General features: G+C 41.9%; 2 protein-coding genes across 6 annotated transcripts in view; both read right to left on the reverse strand.

Moving 5' to 3' along the window:
• UBA6 (ubiquitin like modifier activating enzyme 6) overlaps nt 1-3,879 on the reverse strand; it is a 30,169-nt gene extending 26,290 nt beyond the window's left edge. The window contains exons 1-3 of one of the 5 annotated variants that reach the window (XM_051617928.1): nt 3,803-3,879; nt 3,066-3,241; nt 851-913 (exon numbers count right to left, since the gene is read on the reverse strand). In XM_051617928.1, the coding sequence (XP_051473888.1) occupies nt 851-891 (41 nt within the window). In that variant the 5' untranslated portion in view covers nt 892-913; nt 3,066-3,241; nt 3,803-3,879. Of the gene's footprint in view, nt 1-850; nt 914-3,065; nt 3,242-3,469; nt 3,579-3,802 lie in introns of those variants that run through there. The other 4 variants (XM_051617930.1, XM_051617927.1, XM_051617929.1 and 1 more) reach the window with 4 other exon arrangements.
• A 5,847-nt stretch (nt 3,880-9,726) lies between these two features.
• LOC127384278 (transmembrane protease serine 11E-like) overlaps nt 9,727-18,078 on the reverse strand; it is a 40,836-nt gene continuing 32,484 nt past the window's right edge. Inside the window, exons 6-10 of the mRNA XM_051618410.1 lie at nt 15,996-16,034; nt 12,675-12,870; nt 11,024-11,283; nt 10,222-10,364; nt 9,727-9,888 (exon numbers count right to left, since the gene is read on the reverse strand). Coding sequence (XP_051474370.1) covers nt 9,727-9,888; nt 10,222-10,364; nt 11,024-11,283; nt 12,675-12,870; nt 15,996-16,034 — 800 coding nt within the window. The remainder of the gene's footprint in view (nt 9,889-10,221; nt 10,365-11,023; nt 11,284-12,674; nt 12,871-15,995; nt 16,035-18,078) is intronic.

An 18,078-nucleotide genomic window follows, 5' to 3' on the forward strand; every position in this document is an offset into this window, starting at 1 on the left:
AGAAAACTATGACTTTCATAAGACTAGTGCCAGAAAGTAAAATGACACATACAACACAGGAAGCATTGAACTGAATTAAAAAGAAGCCTCATTTGTTCAGCTTTTCATCACACCGCATCTTTCCAGAGATATCATTTGTTCCAGTACAGGCTCTCTGAACTATTGCCATGCCAAGCAATCTCAAGCTACTTCCAACAAACAAATTAAAACAAAAATAATGATTAAAATAATTTGTTTTTTAAACCTAGGGAAAAACAAAACACAACAACACCCTGAAGCCTGGAGAATAACAGAAACACTGATGATGTTCATGAGGACAGAGAAGTAAAGACTGAAAAATAAATGAAATTATGAATGAGATAAATTACATAAAGATGAAGAGGAAGCTGAAAAGAAGACAGTGAAAGAAGATGAGGAATAAAAGGAAAGAGAATATCTACTCTGTAAAATGGGAATGAGCAAATTCATAATGGAATATTATTATTCCTGATTTCCAAAAAGCACACATTATTGACACTACTAGAACTTTACACAACTCTTTTTACTGGTCAAATACTAATAATGGTCAGAAAACACCTGTTATGAGGCTAATAAAGGAACAGTTCTATAGAAAAAGAGACTGTATCTTCAGTTCAACCAGTTCTCATGCTAACTTTTCAAGAAGTGGATTCTATTTCACTTGCTGAACTTTCAGGGGTTTCTGCCTTACAAAAAGAGGGATACAGCAACACAAGTATGCACATCTTCACCTAACAGGCAGCAGACAGTAGATCGTGTTTTCAAGCCTTGTCTTTCACAATATAAATATTGCTGAAAAGTCATGAGCAGTGCTTAAAAATTATATTCTTACCTATACAAAGCATCATCAATTTCCATGGAGTCCGCCGCCATGATGCAATGTGATTTGTTTACACTGGAAGGGTTACAAAAACCAATCTGGTTACATCAGATGTAATCTCACAGTTTGCTCCCCTCCCTGCCCCACTCAATTCCTCTGTTCAAGAACTGAAAAATATAAAAAGTGATGTTACACAGGAATCACTTTGAACATTAAGAAGCCTATAGAACACCCCAGCATCTAGGCAATTAAAATACACAGGGACCAGAAGACAAGAGCCCCCAAACCTTCAATAAATTATTTCAAAATACACATATACATATTAATCTGCCCACTGAGAAGATGCAAGACTTCTTGTATTTGCCACAGTTAGACAATTACTAAAAGTACAATTTAATTTTATAGTAACAGCTTCAAGCTGTTTAACTTCTTTTATAATAATTTTTTATCACCACCATCTACCTCATGGTGCTTTTTTTTTTTTTTAAGAGAAGATAGGAGATCCCTGAATGACTAGCAATAGTTATTTATGCTGCACTATTTCTATGTTATTTGAAAATTCTCAGGAAACAAGTTACTGTTTTAGCTATCAATATCCAAAAATGTGAATGAATGCAACATTAACTAAGACATCGAGTCAAATGGTTCAATAGGATTTTAAGAATAATCTGTGCTACTGTGGCCTTCAGTCATTAGCAAAGACTTTTTCATTATTAACTTACCTTAGTGATAACAGTGCACTAGGATTAGGAACAAACTGCCACTGGGCAAGTTGTTTCTGAGTTATGCAAGCTCAGAGTTGTTGGTTCCTGGACCTGGTAAGTGACTGCCACCAAATACAGGATGAGCAAACCAGACCCCATGTTTGATGCAGAACATAAGTTCCCATCACTACCAGGAAGGTAAACATATCAACTTCATTCACACTGTCTTGGAAACTAGACATAGCTGACAACTCTTTCTCCTAAGAGACTGAAAAGGTCCAAACATACTATGGAGCATTTTCTCTGAGATCACAAATATACCCTAAAACAGATTTTGAGGCAATCCTGCCCAAAGGTTAACTCCCATTTACTGTTCAGATGGTTTTGTGAAGTATTTTAACATTTCTGAAGTGTGGCACCTGCAGCCTGTCACAACTCTCAGCCTATAATGTTCTGACCTGAAAGCTGTCCTTTTGATTCTTTTAAGCTCATCCATCACAATTTACACCACCAGTGACTTCAGTTCAGCTCCTGTGCCCTTACACAAGAGCTGAAGACAAGGAATGCCAATATTGGTAGATCATCCTAGGACCCAGGCCTCAAGCCAGACAGCAACACAACTCATCTCAGAGTCATGGGCTTCAGCCTTTGCTCAGATAAAAGCCTTCATTTCAGTCACTGCCTGGGACACAAGACTGGAAGCTCCCCTCAAAGCAAGCCAGCAGTATCTCCTAGTGGCCCAGAGCAACATCCCTGAGCAGTTCCACTCTTTCACAATCACCCTCCACAAACAGCACAGGCACTCTGGGACTACCCAACATAAACAGACTGTGGTACTAAGGTGAGGAAGATGATCCACTACTGCCTAAAAACACCCAGCTTCCTCCGCTGCGGTTGCTGACAGCCCTCTCAATCACTATGCCCTCCCTAACAGCCTTTTGTAAATGAGACTGTGCAATCAACCCACGAGAGATCCTTCTCTACCCACATCACCCAGACCCGTTTGATAGTGGATTTTCCAATATAATTATCAATTTCCAGTTCTCCTCTGTAACTCTTTGTTATAGCACTGAGCTGCTATCAGTGTACCCGTTGGGTACAGCAAAACGCCTCCTTCCAGAAGAGGGCTTGGTGGTACTACTGCCAAGTGGCTCTGGACAAAGTTTTGTTAATATATTCCTGCATCCAAGTTGCATTTCTCATTTTAGTTCCACCAGTATTGAATCTGTTCAAAGAAAGGCATGTAAAGGGGGGGAGGAAGCCACTCTAATATTATGTACTAGTTCGTACCAGATGCTCTACGTTTATACACTCGGCTGTCTGCTTTTAAAAGCCAACACTATCAGCTTTAATGTCAGGCCTCTATTTTAACTCTGTAAGGAAAGTCCTTCATATTTTAGCTGCAGGACACAAACCAGGGACAAAGCAAGAAGACCCTACGTGTTACCAAGGACTAAGATGCTCGGAAGGGCAGCAAAGGCACAGGAGCTGTAGCAGTGGGCCAGTTTCACAGTGTTTCTTACCTCCAAGTCAGGCCAGGCTGAAGGAGTATAAATTACTTGCTGTTCAGCAGGCTGGGATGCCGCGGAGGCCTGGGTTCATCCCACCTCCCCAGGGTTTTCAGAGGCGTATCTCAGTCAGCGCAGGCTCCCCGGCCCGTCGGTGGAGACAGAGGGAGAGAGAGAACTGCTCAGCGGGGCTAATGGGAGGAAAAGGACACCGCGGGTCTACAGCGAGGAACCGGCCGGCGTCCAAACCAACCCGCCTCGCGTCCCAGCAGAGCCAGACCGGCCGCAGCCCCCGCCCTCGGCGCCCCGGCTGTCGGGCTGCTCCTGCGGCGCCGCGAACCGAACCCGCCGGGCCGGCCTCCTCCTCGGCCTCCTCCCGCCGCAGGAGCCCCGCTCCTCGGCCGCTCCCCGGCCCTCACCACCGCGGCGGCCTGGCGTCGCGATCCAGGCCCGAGCGCTGCCGGCGGCACCGGGGGACGAGGCAGGAAGGGGGCGGGAAACGGCAGCGCCGGTGCCGCGGCGCTTCCCCGCCTGCGCCACACGCGGGGCCGGGCCGAGCCCGCCCCGCCTCCGCACGGCCCGGGCCGGGGCCGGGGCCGGGGCCGGGGCCGGGGCTGCGCCGCCGCGGGCCGGGCTGGCGCGGCGCGACATGGCGGCGGCCCCTCGGGGGGCGGGGAAGTAACCCAGCGTTGTGTTTAAAAGAAAGAAAGAAAGAGTGGGTTTGAGGAGTCCGTATTAGGTTCCAGAGTTACCGGTTCAGCCGATTAAGAGAGCTCCCGAGCCTTGCGCGGGGAGGTGACTGTCTCCGCAGCGTGCGGGGAGCGCCGGCAAGGCGCTGCCTACCCAAATAGGCAGCATTCCATGAAACGGGCCTAGAGAGTGAAGTTCCGATATACTAGAGAGAATCCAAGGCTGTAGGGGAGCACAGATTTGGGAAACAGTGGTCAAAACCAACACAAAAGATGACGGAATCACAGAATCTTAGGGCTTGGGAGGGACCTGGAAAGATCATCTAGGCCAACCCCCCTGCCAACTTGGTATGCAGCCTTGTGAGAGGGTTTGATCTCCCTCCCACATAAACCCGGCCTTCCCGTTCATCGTCCCTGATCATTGGGGCAGGTGAGATGAGTTCAAATCTTTCTTCATAATATATCATAGATAAAAAGGGAGGGGTTCATGCTACTGCACAAGCAACAGCTGAAAAATGTCGTGGCGCTCAGGGTACACAGAATAAGCCAGCTTATATTTTAAAATATTTGTGACTTTCAAAAAGAACCCCTAAACATCTATCTGTATCCTACAGTACACAGGAAGAATAAGAACAAACAAACAAAAAAAAAGCAAGCTTTTCTTACCTCGATGGGGGGGTTAGGAACTTGTAACGGCAAGAACACCCAAGTTTTGACCTCTTTGTGGGCACCCAATGCATTATTTTGGCATTTATCTCTAATGAACCAAGTCCTAGCAAGCCTCCACACCTTCCTCAGGATTCACACCTCGGCCCATCATGGCACACAGCTTTTGTGGTGAATTAGCCGTGAAGAGCCGCTGGACACAGGCTGCGCTTTCATCAGGGTGAGAGTACCTGTCTGCTACAGCTTTTTGTGACAGAAGTAATTAGACAGATGTCGGCAAATTTCGAAGAACCACTAGAGGCCACTAGAAGGCTAAAATGCTGGACTGAAAGATGGAATAAAATAAGTAGTTCAGCTCTTCAGGATGAATAATGCAATTCTTACCTGTAAAGGAATTTATGTTTAAGGCTGGTATTCGCTCTGTAGCTTTTTCACATCATACATAAAAATCAGAAAAAACAAGACTAAAATTACTTCCATTATTTCAATAAAGTAATTTCAATGAGCCGGGCATATATCCGATAAATAGGATTAATAGGAGTCCCAGCTATAGTTCTGTCAGGATTTTTTGCCTTTAATTTTGTGATTTCTTCCCATAAAAATGAACCTGATTTGTTTTTGTGAGGTTACACTAACAATTCTTATTTTTAAGAACTTGCCAGTCAAATGCTGTGAACAATAATTTTTAAAAAATCTGCTGCGTACCATGTTTCTGTCCTGGTTATTGTGTTTTTTAAGATACCAGTCACTTTGAGATGCAGTCATCTCACATGAAACAGATTTTGCATAGTAACAGTGAATACTGAAAAGCCTTTAGCCTAAAGAGAGAAACAGCCACATTCAGGTAATTCTCACCTAATAGTTTAGTGGTAATTAAGCAAAGACTGACCATCAGTGAAACCGTGAACATGGGCACTCTAAGATAAATTGGCAAATAAAAGTGGGCTGATGCTATTTACTCCAGAAGCTAAAGAAGCTGATTCCCAAATCCATTAATTAGGAGGTGTACTCAGGAGCCTTCTAGGTTGATTATACCAAAATAACCCAAAACATAAGGGTCTTTCTTTTATTCCCCAAGCCTGCAAAATTTGAAACATTTGACTTTTCTTTTTCCCTATAGCCTCTTATTTTAAATATATATATAAGCCTAAAATCTTTGTGAATTTGGTTAAATAGATTAATTCTAAAGGAAATCTAAACTCCAGATTTGTACCATCTTAAAGTGAGCTGCAGCTTTTGCAATTGGCAGAAAGCACAAAGGGAGGCTGTCAGTTTACTGGCTTGCTGAATCAATGAGCAGTACATTGCTGTGGTCAGGAGGAAGACACCATCTCTAGATTTTGAGTCTTTTCATGCCCCTGTGACTTCAGGTGATGTGCACTACTCTAGATTCATTCTTCATGCAGGTATTGAATATATCTTTAGAGCCAGTATTTTTAAAAGGAGCTGAAGCTGATATAGCTGCAAATCTTCTTTCAATCTGCTGGGAAAATCTGAGCCATTTGCACTTTTAATTATTTTTTTTCTTTCAGTCTTTTAATTTCCTGATTTCCAGGCATGATTTCACATTCTTAATGTGGACTCCAAATTGAATTTTATTTTTTCGGGGGGGGGGGGGGCTGCATTCATTTCCCCAATTTATTTAGTTAATAAGGAAATCAGCAGACAAAACTCTATGTATTTTCCTCCTTAAAAATGTGTTATTTGAAAGTACTGAAGACAACACAGTGTAGCACAGAGGCCAGTGCAGAAATCACCATAAATTACACACACACCCCCTTCAGTGGGTTTCCAGGAGCCAGGTGTTGGCAGGGCCTTGTCTCCTCTTGTTGGCACAATGTGTGGTGTAGGAGTGCTCTGCTGGCATCTTTCAAAGGACTCCAGCTTCCCAATGGGGTGGACCAAAGGATCGTGTCACTTAAGGCTGCTCCAGCAAGTGACACCTTCCTAGAAACCACATTAACCATGGTCTTAAAATCCTGATCCAGATAAACAAGGACACCAATTACCTAAGCTGATTCCATGCTGACATGCGCATGAATGCATTTCCAAAAGGAAGAGACAGCTTTTCCATGTGCGTGCATCTCTAGCGCAGGCTGTCATTTCCCAGATAAATATTAATTGGGTTAAATAATAACTTCTGGCTCTCAGCTCTTCTAATTTGTTAAGAGGAGCAGCAGATACTGAACTGGGAGTTCCTACAAGCTTTACTTATATAAGGAATCCCAGTTGCAGATTAATGTTATTCAACCAGACCTGCTCACGTGATTAGGCCTTGAGCAATCACAGCCTCTTATTTATTTTCTACTTCTGCTCCAGGCTGAAAATTACCATTGGGCAAGCCTCAAACAGCCCAATTTGAATAACCAGAAGTTTGGAACATGTTTCTTGATGCTTTAAATCTGCCTGGGAAATCTGAGGAGCAGCCAATTTGCAGGAATGCCATGTTACAGGGGTAAGCTTTTCCAAGACCAGAAGGTGGTGGATTCTCTGATGAAGCTTCAGATCCATTCTCAAATTTGCATAGCACTAGCTTAACTGAAATCCACCTTTGAGTACTTCAGAAAAGCAAATGTCCCACCTTGTCTTTGCTGAAACATCTGTAAAGGTCCAACCACTGTTAAACAATTCCTAAGATAGGGAATGAACAGAAAGTTCAGTTTTAAAATAATCTTATATTAAAATAAGGAAAATGAGTCTATTGTGAATCAATTTTTAGTTAGGTTATTATTAAGCAAAAAAAAGACAATAAAAGAGTTGTTGTTTTTAAATACATTTAATTTTACGAAACATAATCCCTTTATGTCACTTAAATCCTTGCTAAATCTTAACTTAATAAAAGTTTTTAAAAAATATTTTCTTTAATCACGCAAGATTCTCTTTCTTTTATTCTAGGGCAGAAAACAGAGTCTTCATAAATAAAACACTGACATGGAGTATAAGACAAACCCAGGCCAGACAGTTTGCTAAAAAAATTGTGAAAAGTGCATCTGGCTGGCTCAGGACTCCCTGAGTAAGGTAGACATTCTCCCACACACCTCTTGCCTGTTTGGCCTGTAATGAGAAAATCTGAAATAAAGGCTGCCTTTCTCATTTTGAAGGTATTATATATACATGTCACTTGCAGTGTGAGGTAGGAACCAGTTTATAGGGGTTGTATCTAATCTAGGCCTCACCTCCTTATTGTCCCTCCATTTGCTATGCAAAAAGATACATTTCAGTGGAAAAAAAAAAAAAAAAGTCTTAGCTATCCATGAAAGTGAACTAATGTTTATTTTCAACTGTAGCTGATCAGTTGAGTCACTTGTAATGATTTTCACTATCAAAGCAATAAGAGGCACAAAAGAATAGATGTTGGTTTTTTTTCCAAATCATGCCTTCAAAAAAAAGACCTGAACACTAGAAGAGAACAGTGTTTCCAGGTGACCTAATTCAAAACTCCACAAAGTTTCTATTTTTGAACTGAACCTGACCCAGAGTAAATTCTTAGTTGAAAAACAGCAGCAACTCAAAAGTGCATAAATTACAAACTTCATCAATAAATTAAGGAAACAGATTTGCTGCATCTAACTATCCTCCTAACTGTCCCAAGATTCTTCTCATTTTATAATGGACATAGAAACTCAGAATGAACTGTTTCAAAACCAAAAGTAATCCAAAATCTTCAATAGATTTCTTTCTGAGATATGGTAGCTCATCTTTTACTAAAACTCAAAAGATAGACTGGAAGGAGCCTATTAATTAGACAATCCTCTTCACCACCACCAAGGTTAAACATCGGCTTTTTCCATCCATATGTAGACTTGTAATTCAGGGTGTGAGTTTTCATGAACTGCTGAGCATCTCATTCCAGGAGTGCTGATTATTGGAGAGCTTGCACAGTAGGGAGGCTAAGGAGAGACCCAGTCCTGAGGAGAAGGGGAGGCAGGATGCTTCAGAGAAATTTTCAGCTGTAGTAGGTTTAGCTGTGGGGCTTGCAGCTTCTTTCATGTCTCACAGAGACTCCGGTGAGTCCTGCATTCACAGCCTAACCAGTTTGGTGGCCATTCAAAGACTGCAGGAGACAGTTCTGGAGTGATATTTTGGATTCTCATATTGAAGGTCTGGGCTCTAGGGGACAGTAAAAGTCATGTCACTGGACCTCCTTCCATCAGCAATCCATTATATGTTATGTACAGAGGTAAGAAAAGTGCTTAATCAGTGTATAAGGATTGCATTTACTCTGAAGTTCTTCTCAGAACTGTTCTTGAATATGAAATTACTCTTCAGCCTCATAAGACAGGATCGTATTCATTCAAAGCAGAGATTAATCCATCCGTGAAGCAAGACAGTATCATTAATTGCTTTTTCTGTGCAGTGAGCTGTTTTCCACTAGCTTGCATGCCCTTGGAAAAGCACAGAGTTTCTTGAATTAAAAAGGTAGTTCCCAGTTTATTTGTGGTGAATATTTATTCTCCCTTTAGCATAAATATAAATGCTAGGTTTCCTTTAAGGGAGTTTGTTGATGGGGACACGCTTACTACAAACAAATTTAGGTAGAGCTTGTGTTTCTGTGTCTTAAGCATAGTGTGAGTAGAATAGAGTAATCTAGAAGGCAACTGATGCAGAGGTAGCAGCACAGTATTCTGATAAAGCACTTCCACAATAGTGCTTTCAAGTAATTTGAACTTCACAGAATTCACAAAATATTTGCTGTTAAAAATCCGCTTCAAAAGAAGATCATCAAATTCTTCTGTTTTCCTCTCCAAATTATGGCAAGCACAGAAATCCTCCTTTTCCTTAGCTAAGACCTACTCTCAGTCTTTGGTGATCCACTGTTAGCTGCATGAAAGCCACCAAGAAGGGTGAGCAGGGTCTCGGCTGCACTTTGTGCAGGTTATAGTCTCTAACAAGAATAATAATTAAGGGTTCACTTTTCTAGAAACACAGTTGTGACAGCATTTGCTTCACTGGAGGAAGAAAGTTCAGCTTCAGACCAAGGCCATGGCTGCAGAAATATGTTTTGTTTTTCCTGGAAAATGTTTGTATTTATAAAGCAGGTAAATTGGTAGCTTTCAAATGTCAGTTTAATTATGTCAGTTCATGATTTCTGGTGAGAATGTTTCAAGGTTCAAAGATGAGGCAGGCAATCTCATATGTTTAGTATAAATTCACAAGGGGCTAGGATCTCTGACAGCAAAGGTAGCCCTTGTTGTGGGCAAAGGTTGCTTCCACCAAAACTACATAGGAATATATATACCAAAAAAAGTAACTTTTCAGAATTACAGACACGTATGAGTTACACGTAGTCTATGTAGCTAAATCCTTTTTTGATTTTGGAATTAAATGTCAGTTTTTGAGGTAATCCAGTCACGGAAATAAGTCACTCGTGTGTAAACTCCGGGTTTATTTGGTTTAGCACATTCGTCTCCCCAGCTCACTATTCCCACGAGGTACCACATCAGTCTAGTGTCTGGAACAACCAGGGGTCCCCCAGAGTCCCCCTAGAGAAAGAAGAGCAGGTAAAAAAAAATTAGGAAAGATATAATTTTCTCAATAGATAGGAAGGTGTGTCCAATAAGAGAAGAAAGCAAGAAGTAATTATTTTTTCTTTTTACAATAATCACTATCCTTTCAACAAATTATTTTAGTCAATAACATTTCAAACAGCATTTCACCAGAAACTTGGTCTTCTAATTAGACAATATTTCCTTAAGACGTTAACCACTTTCAAAGACTGAATTCAGATACTGGAATAGCAAGACATGGTAATCATAGTTAAACTGGAAACCTTATAGGCTGAAAGGCAAACATTGCTAATTTTCAGCTGTGGTTACCTGACAAGCATCTACTCCTCCTTCCAAGTATCCAGCACACAACATCCTGGGTGTTATGTCCCCATCATACACTTCTTTTCTGTTGCAAGTGTTTGAGTCGATAAGTTTCACTGTTGCTTCCTGAAGAACATTTGGAGTTGGACCTGAGGAAAAATACAGTCTGAGTATTTATCAACAGAATTATTTTGCAGTATTTAGATATAGGAAGAACATTTAATGTTCTCTTATGGAGGACCAGCTTGATTTAGTTTAATATGGATGTTTTCCTTACTGATCTGTCTAGGTTAGGTCTTTAGGAAAAATGTACATACTCATAGTCTTACTTAGGAACTGCACCATTAAGACATAAGTAACAATTGCATGATACCGTAGTGCCTTAAGTGTAAACCCAGATATTTTACACATGTTCCATATAATACCACAGCATATAAATTACTTAGCAATTTGGGCAGATGACAAGAAATTAAGACATCTTGACTCAATTGCTAAATCTACTCTTAGAGTGACCTGCTAAGAGTATGAGCTTGGGTGAGTCACTATCTGCAGCTCACTCTCCACATTTACATGAAAGCCCACAGAGTTATCTGGAGCTTCTTCCTGTTCTCTGATTCAGTGGATTGTAGCTCTTTGTTCAGTCTAATTTTAGAACAAGAAACTGCTGCTTACAGCTAAACAAACCTTATAGACAAAGCGTGAGACTTGCTGCCATACAACAGATAGCTACAGAAGTAGCTATATGCAGGACCAGATCAGAGCCATTGTTTACATAACATAGAGGTCACCTGGTAGACTCAGGACTCACCGTCGTTAGTAAGTGCTCCCCAGCCTGTGATGATAGCATCAGAATTGTACAGAAGAGTCTGTGATGGCTCAGGCAGACAAACACGGTGTATGCTGCTCGTGAACTCAACGCGTTTAGAGAGCTGCACAAGTGCAATGTCATAATCATGTTCTGGGTAGCTGTACTTTTCATGAATAATAATAGTTTTGACTGATCGTTTTGAGCTTGGTGGTTTCAAAAGAGCTCCAAAAGTAGCAGTCCACTTCTGAGGGTGACTCATGCTGAAAAAGGTAAGAGTGCTGTAAGTATTTAGCTGTAAACATAAGTGTTCGGGACCTTAAACCTGGTGAGCACTTTTATTGTAAAGCTTCTTCAAGCCAGCTCCCTACTAGACTCTTAAGGCATCCATCACTTTCCATAACACTAAGTCCCATGTAATTGTGGGCTGCTGCTAGAAGAGGGCAATCCTTCATTCCCTCCTGAACCATGGTCTCACACTCCTCCCCTGCTCCGTGTCACTGATCCAGCCATTCTGTGGCCATAAGGTGTAATAAAATAAAAAAACCTCTTCTGCTAGAAAACTTCATTTCCATTACTCTTTTTGGATATAATAATAGAATTCTAGAATAGTTAAGGTTGGAAGGGACCTAAAAGATCATCAGGTTCCAACCCCCCTGCTATAAGCAGGGACACCTCACACTAGACCAGGTTGCACAAAGCCTCATCCAACCTGGCCTTGAACACCTCCAGGGAGGGGGCTTCCACAACCTCCCTGGGCAACCTATTCCAGCACTTTACTGCCCTCATGGTGAAGAATTTCTTCCTGATGTCTAACCTAAATCTACCCTCTTTCAGTTTAAAACCATTACCCCTTGTCCTATCACTACCCTCTCTGGTGAAAAGCCCCTCCCCAGCTTTTCTGTGACCCCAAGCCCCTCCCCAGCTTTTCTGTGACCCCTTCAGGCACTGGAAGGCCATTCATTATAAGGTGTCCTCAGAGCCTTCTCTTCTTCAGGCTGAACATCCCCAACTCTCTCAGCCTGTCTTCATAGCAGAGGTGCTCCTGCTGTGGCCTTTGCGATGAGACTGGAGCACTTGCCAGAGAAGACTGAGGCAAAGAAGTCATTGAGAACCTCAGTGTTCTCAATATCCCATGTAGCTAGGTCTCCCATTTCCTTCAGGGGAGGGCCGACATTTTCCTTGGTTGTCCTTTTATCCCCAACATACTTACAGAAGTTTTTCTTATTGCTCTCTACATGCCTGGCAAGGTTTAATTCTAGCAGGAATTTGGCTCTCCTTACCTGATCCCTAGCTGCTCAGACAACCTCTCTGTAATCCTCCCAGGGTACCTGCCCTAGCTTCCACCCTCTGTATGCTTCCTTCTTCAGTTTGAGCTTTTCTAGGAGCTTCTTGCTCATCCACGCTGGCCTCCTGGAGTGTTTACCTGGCTATTGATTTCCACTCATATAGTTGGCAGTTCTGCTTCAAAGAGTCAGTCTTTAATCTCTCATTGAAACATTCAAGTGATGGGTCTGCTTAACCCTGACTTTTTTCCTCCAAGGCAGAAGGTTGTTCCCCTGGAGTCAGGGGAGTGGTGCAGTCTGGAAAGCAACACAACTTAATACGCATGGAGCACATTCTGCTGCAGATTCTCTCTAAGACTTAAACTTACTCTCTGAAGCAGTGTGCTGCAGATACAAGCCACGTGTTGCTGATGAGTGTTGCACCACAGCGATGGATGTTATTGTATTGCAAACTAGCTTGCCACGGCCAGTCCCCAGTCTCTGCAGAAGACAATCCACCGACTATTCTCAATGATTTTGATTTTGCCATTGACTTGACTGTTCTATTCAGCCGTAACCCACAGACTGTCAAAAAAGAGAAAGAGTGTGTTAGCTGTTCTTCTGTTTAGTAAATATGCCTGTGGAAAACATACGTGCAATTACACAGCGCCTAGGTTCTCTAACTGTTAACAACAAGCAAGAAACCATACCTTCCACCAGCCCCCCAGATCAGAGATCCTCATGCACAACCCGTTCTGCTAGAAGCCTGAATGAACAATGGACTATTATGGAAAGCCATGGTGGTCAACCATTCAGGTTTAGCTGTGAGCAGCCAAAATCAGGAACCAAAACCTTCACCACACACACCCAGGACAATTCCCAAATACAGAGACTGGCAACCTTAATGTCCCAGGAAATTTGGCATTAAGATAAAACATGAACAAGGCAAAATCTAAGGTGGAATTAGTGCAAGCCATGGGTTTTTACCACACATGCATGCAGATTACATTACAATGATGTCACATGGAAACAGACAACTGCACGTTGCTCAAATGGCAGTCTGCAACTGGACCGAGAGAGGCACTTCAGGCAAAGAGTATCACATCCAAGCCACAGATGACAAAGGCATGATACCTCTAGCACAGTGTGCAGCCATGACAAAAAGTATTATCCTCCAAACCCAGAGAAAAATTAAAATATCCATTGTTTCAGCCACTAAACTCAGGATATTCAGGAGCAGCTTAAGCTCCCCTGTAGCTTTAGAAGCTTCCTCAATGGGCAGAGCTGCTTCAGCCTTCTTCTCCCATCCAAACAGCCTCAAATCCATCTTACCTGGACCAAGACCCACTAGTTTTCATCCAGGCCCCGATTTCAGCTAGACATTAGAAAAGTTGACAGACAAGGCTATCCCAATCCATTGAAAAAGAGACAGAGCTAAGAATTATTTGAGTAGTGACAACACAATCCAAACCATTGCACTGCCTGTCTCCCGAAGACAGTGGCTCAGAGGGGGCAAAGCAGAAACATACGTCACTGAAGAGCTGCCAGCCCCAGGGCCCTTGAAGTCCTCAGAAGCGAAACACTGGAGCCACACAGAGTGTAACCTCTGCCCCTTCCTGCTAGGATCTGCACAAGGTTATGTCAACAGTACCTTATAGTCAAATGCAGCAGCAATAACAGAGCAGGTTGAAAGATGTTCTTAAGTTTGAGGGGAAAAAAAAAAGTCATACAATATTGAGAAGCTTGTGTGCTCAGTGTAGAGTCTGCTCTGTTAAATGACTACTTGTCCATAACTTCCCATTTGAAAGGAACACTGGAGAATATACCATAACTGGTAAGACTGTCTGCACTAGCATGTTTCCCTCCTGAAAGCTATTGGTAATCTGTAGTTACTGGTCCTACAACTGCACAATCCTATCAACCACCTGAGCAGTCAATGTTCAAAACACAGGGAAAATCTCACAGCTCCATCAGTGCCCCAGAACACCAGCACCTAAAATGGATGCAAAAAGTGATGTTATTTAATCTTCCGTTACTTTACAGCCTGCTCATAAGGAACTGATCAAACATTTCCAGAGTTAAAAGAAACCCAACTTACAAGCAGAGATGGCTTTTTATGACTATTAAATCTCCAAACAAGCTGACTTCCTTCCCTGAAAGCTTAAAAAACATCTCTAAAACAAAAAACTACCTCAACTTAACCTTTACAGCAATACTTTGAGAAGACAATCATAGTGTCTTATACTTCCATAAGGAACCATTTCGTGCTACTAGCCATTTCAAAATCTAGAACATTTTCATTATAACCACAGGCTGATGTAACTTCTATACATTTCCTTATGGTCCTACCTTCCTTCATGCATGCTAAAGAAGATGACATATTCCCAATTTCTGAGAGCACACAGAAAGCCATTATTCCAAACTCTTCTGCATGTGCCGAATTCTACTGGCTTTTGGGACACTTGCAGCCTGTATTAGAGGTCTTCTCACTTGCAGGCTGTTTTAGAGGTCTCTGCTAGGCTGCCATCCTTAAAGCACCAATTGAACAACATGCTGCTTCAGGTATAAATCTCATCCCTTAATGTGTGTATAGGAAAATAAGAGGTAGGAAGGTGGAGATGAATTCCTATGCTATAGCATCCAAGATAAGTATATATATGAAACAGATTCTGCAGTCACTGCTCCAAGATGAAGTTCTAATACTTTACATCAGAGGGAGGACAGGGTGTCTGGCCTTTGCAGGCAGGATTAGACTTGATGGAGCATTCTGTTTAAGTAGATGTTTTACTCTATTTATAACACAGATTGCTTCTAACTAAAATCTGCTCATATATAAAATGCACTCAAATCTGTGATAAGGACTCTTCTGCCTTTTGGCACATTATACTACAATTTACAGCTAGCTGCTGTGCCTGACATTAGTGCAGTCAACTAGCCCAAGCAATTAAGTTCCTTTATTTATTGGAAGACCTCCCTGCTCACTCGGTTTTACTATGTACACCTAGGAGTCATCTGAAATGTCTTAGCTTTCGTGTAGAAGCATGGCTTAGTCTCTGCATGTCCACATACACAGTTAAGCCAACACAGTCTAAAAGCTCTCATTGGTATGAACAACAAGTGAATCAGGGTAGTAAATAAACAAGTGTCCTGAGCATTGCAGTGCTCAGCCCTCACTGGCTAAGTCCTGTTTCCTAGATAGCACGGTTTACATTTAAGATGCACCCTCTACCTTCCACACCAGCACTGCTGGAGGCAGAAGCATGCCATAGACACATATGCAGCAGGATCTGTGTGTCTCCTCTGTCTGCCCAACACTGGGAATTTCTACAGATCCCTCAGCACTTGCTCCTTTCTCATTGTTTGTATTTTCTCATAGAATTGCTGATATTTTTAACATAAGGAAGATCTCACTGCAAGAAAACCAACCAGAGAACTACAGTGGGTATAGACTATTTCTAGAAGGGATTTTCACACCACCACCACTGTTTTCAAGCTAGTCTTCCTAAATATCCCAGAAGACACTAATAAAAAAGGCTTTGTTATGACTGAGCAGGATTTCTAAACACAGAGCTCATCTATGTGAAGTACAAGGTCACTTCATTAGACAGGAGGATGAGAAAAAGCTTTTAAGGGCCAGAAAAAGGCTCAGAGACTGTTTATGCTAACTACAACAATCAGAGATTTCCCAGGCTTAAAAAGCCCTCACTTACTGTCATTGAAGAGGGCTTCTGCTTTTTTTGCCGTCATACCTGAAACAAGCAAACAGTCAGGGTAAGACCAGGACAGCAAAGACAAGATTTCTCATCACATGGTCATCACACCCAACAGCTATTTGTGCACAGGGTGCAGCAGGAGAGGCTGCTAGAGAAACCAGTACACCCCATATCTGGTCACATTCTTGGGCTGGCTATTGTACTCCTCTCTGCGGTGCTGCTTGCTCTTCTCCAGCCAGCTGGTATCCTCTGAGGACCTGGAACTGGGTCTCCCCCATCCTGCTGGACCCTGATGTGTCTGGAGGGGAGTACAGACAAAACAAGTCCTCTATTATGCAAGATCCAGAATATTGTTGGGGAGAATTTTTTACAGTGGAAGGTTTTCCTTTTTTTGTAAAAACTCAACTGCCAACATTTATAAACCAGAGTGAGGGCCAGAAGAGATCTGGTACTCGCTCTCCACCCTCTTCAAAATCAGAAGGCACTGACTTCACTGCAACAATGCCAGCTGTCAATAGCAGTGGCTGATTCTTCTTTATCCTGTCTTATTAAGCAGCAGGGTATCTGGTACACCATTAATACTATTAGACACAGTTAATAGCAATTTATTTTATAGCACAACAGGTTCTATCAATACATTCCCCCCTTTATTATGCATATTGCACATGTATGGACATACAGTATGCTCATGCTGACAACAGCAAGCATTGAGTCAAGGTGTAAGACTATTCCCCTTCTTCCAGAAGAGTATTTTTACAAGAGCTACCACTTTAGTTGCCAGCATTAAAAATAAATTCAATCAAGTAATAATAATTAAAAAATAATCACACCTTCAATTCCACTTTTAAATTACATAGTAATTCTTGTACAGCATCCACAGCTTCACATTTTGTGCTGGATCGCCATTCTCAGCAGATCCCTGTCCTTACCCACTTACTTAATTTCTCTTTTGCTTTGCAGCTACACAGAATAATATTCTAGTTTTGATCCAAAACCACACCAAGGCAGGAGTCTCTTTTGAATGCAAAGGACTCCATCCCATACTTGTTGCCTATTGTGCTTTTATCACTTGTGTTTTGCTTGTGGGCTTGATGCTCCTTCTGGTATGCAGGGTGGAATGCATGTTTGCAATCCACCATTACTAGACGTGTACTCATTCATTTCTTAATATAACATTAAGCAGATCATGATAGAAAAAGGAAACAAACAGAACTCGAGTGCATGTACAGCTTGACTGTTAGAATGTTAGAGAGCAAAGGCAGTGCTGGGGGTGCCATATGTGAATGCAGCCACTGCCTTACTTTGTAAGAGTGGGAAACATTATAAGTTGTCATTTATTTAGCAACATAGTCTTCACTGTAAACAGGAACTGTTCACATAATAAAGATAAGTAAGTTTTACTGGTAAGTAAGCAACAATTTGCGAGCTCCTCTTTCAGTAAAAATGGTCACGTCTACTTTCTCAATTGCTATGAAAGAAGGGAGAAAACCCTAAAGTACAGGTACTTCTGCATTTCAGGAATGTCGGATGTATTCTGTGAATTTCCATGAATAATACAGTTGGCTGTTGCCAAGATCCCCTACATCAAAAGCTAGACCAGCAGAAAGAATTCAGCAGTGCTGTAAACATGACTGTTTGGAAAGCTACAAAGCAAGGGGGAAAAAATGGGTGTTGAGCTGCACTACGGGTTTGGCTACTTCACCTAAATGTTTATACTGACAAGAAGTGCTTTGCAAAATCTGGCTCTACTTGTTCATTTCAACCATGATGAGCATTCAATGTTTTCATAAAAATTCATACAAACCTTCAAAACTAGCTCATCATTTGGGTTACTCTAATATTTTATAGCTGGAAACTGGTAAGAAACCAACAAATGCAATCAACAATGAAAAAGCACCTTTTGCCTTCAATCGTAATATTGATAGTTATGTTTTTTTCACTTCTTTCTGGGTGGAGAGACATTTACCTCATAATCCCTAATTATAAAGCCTGCAGTCAATTATTGACACTTAAATTATGTTGCAAAGCTCACTGAGAAGACAAAAGGAGCAACCAGCTTGTTCAAGTACAGTGCCGGAAG

The sequence above is a fragment of the Apus apus genome, chromosome 4, assembly GCF_020740795.1.
Source record: "Apus apus isolate bApuApu2 chromosome 4, bApuApu2.pri.cur, whole genome shotgun sequence".
NCBI lineage: Eukaryota > Metazoa > Chordata > Aves > Apodiformes > Apodidae > Apus > Apus apus.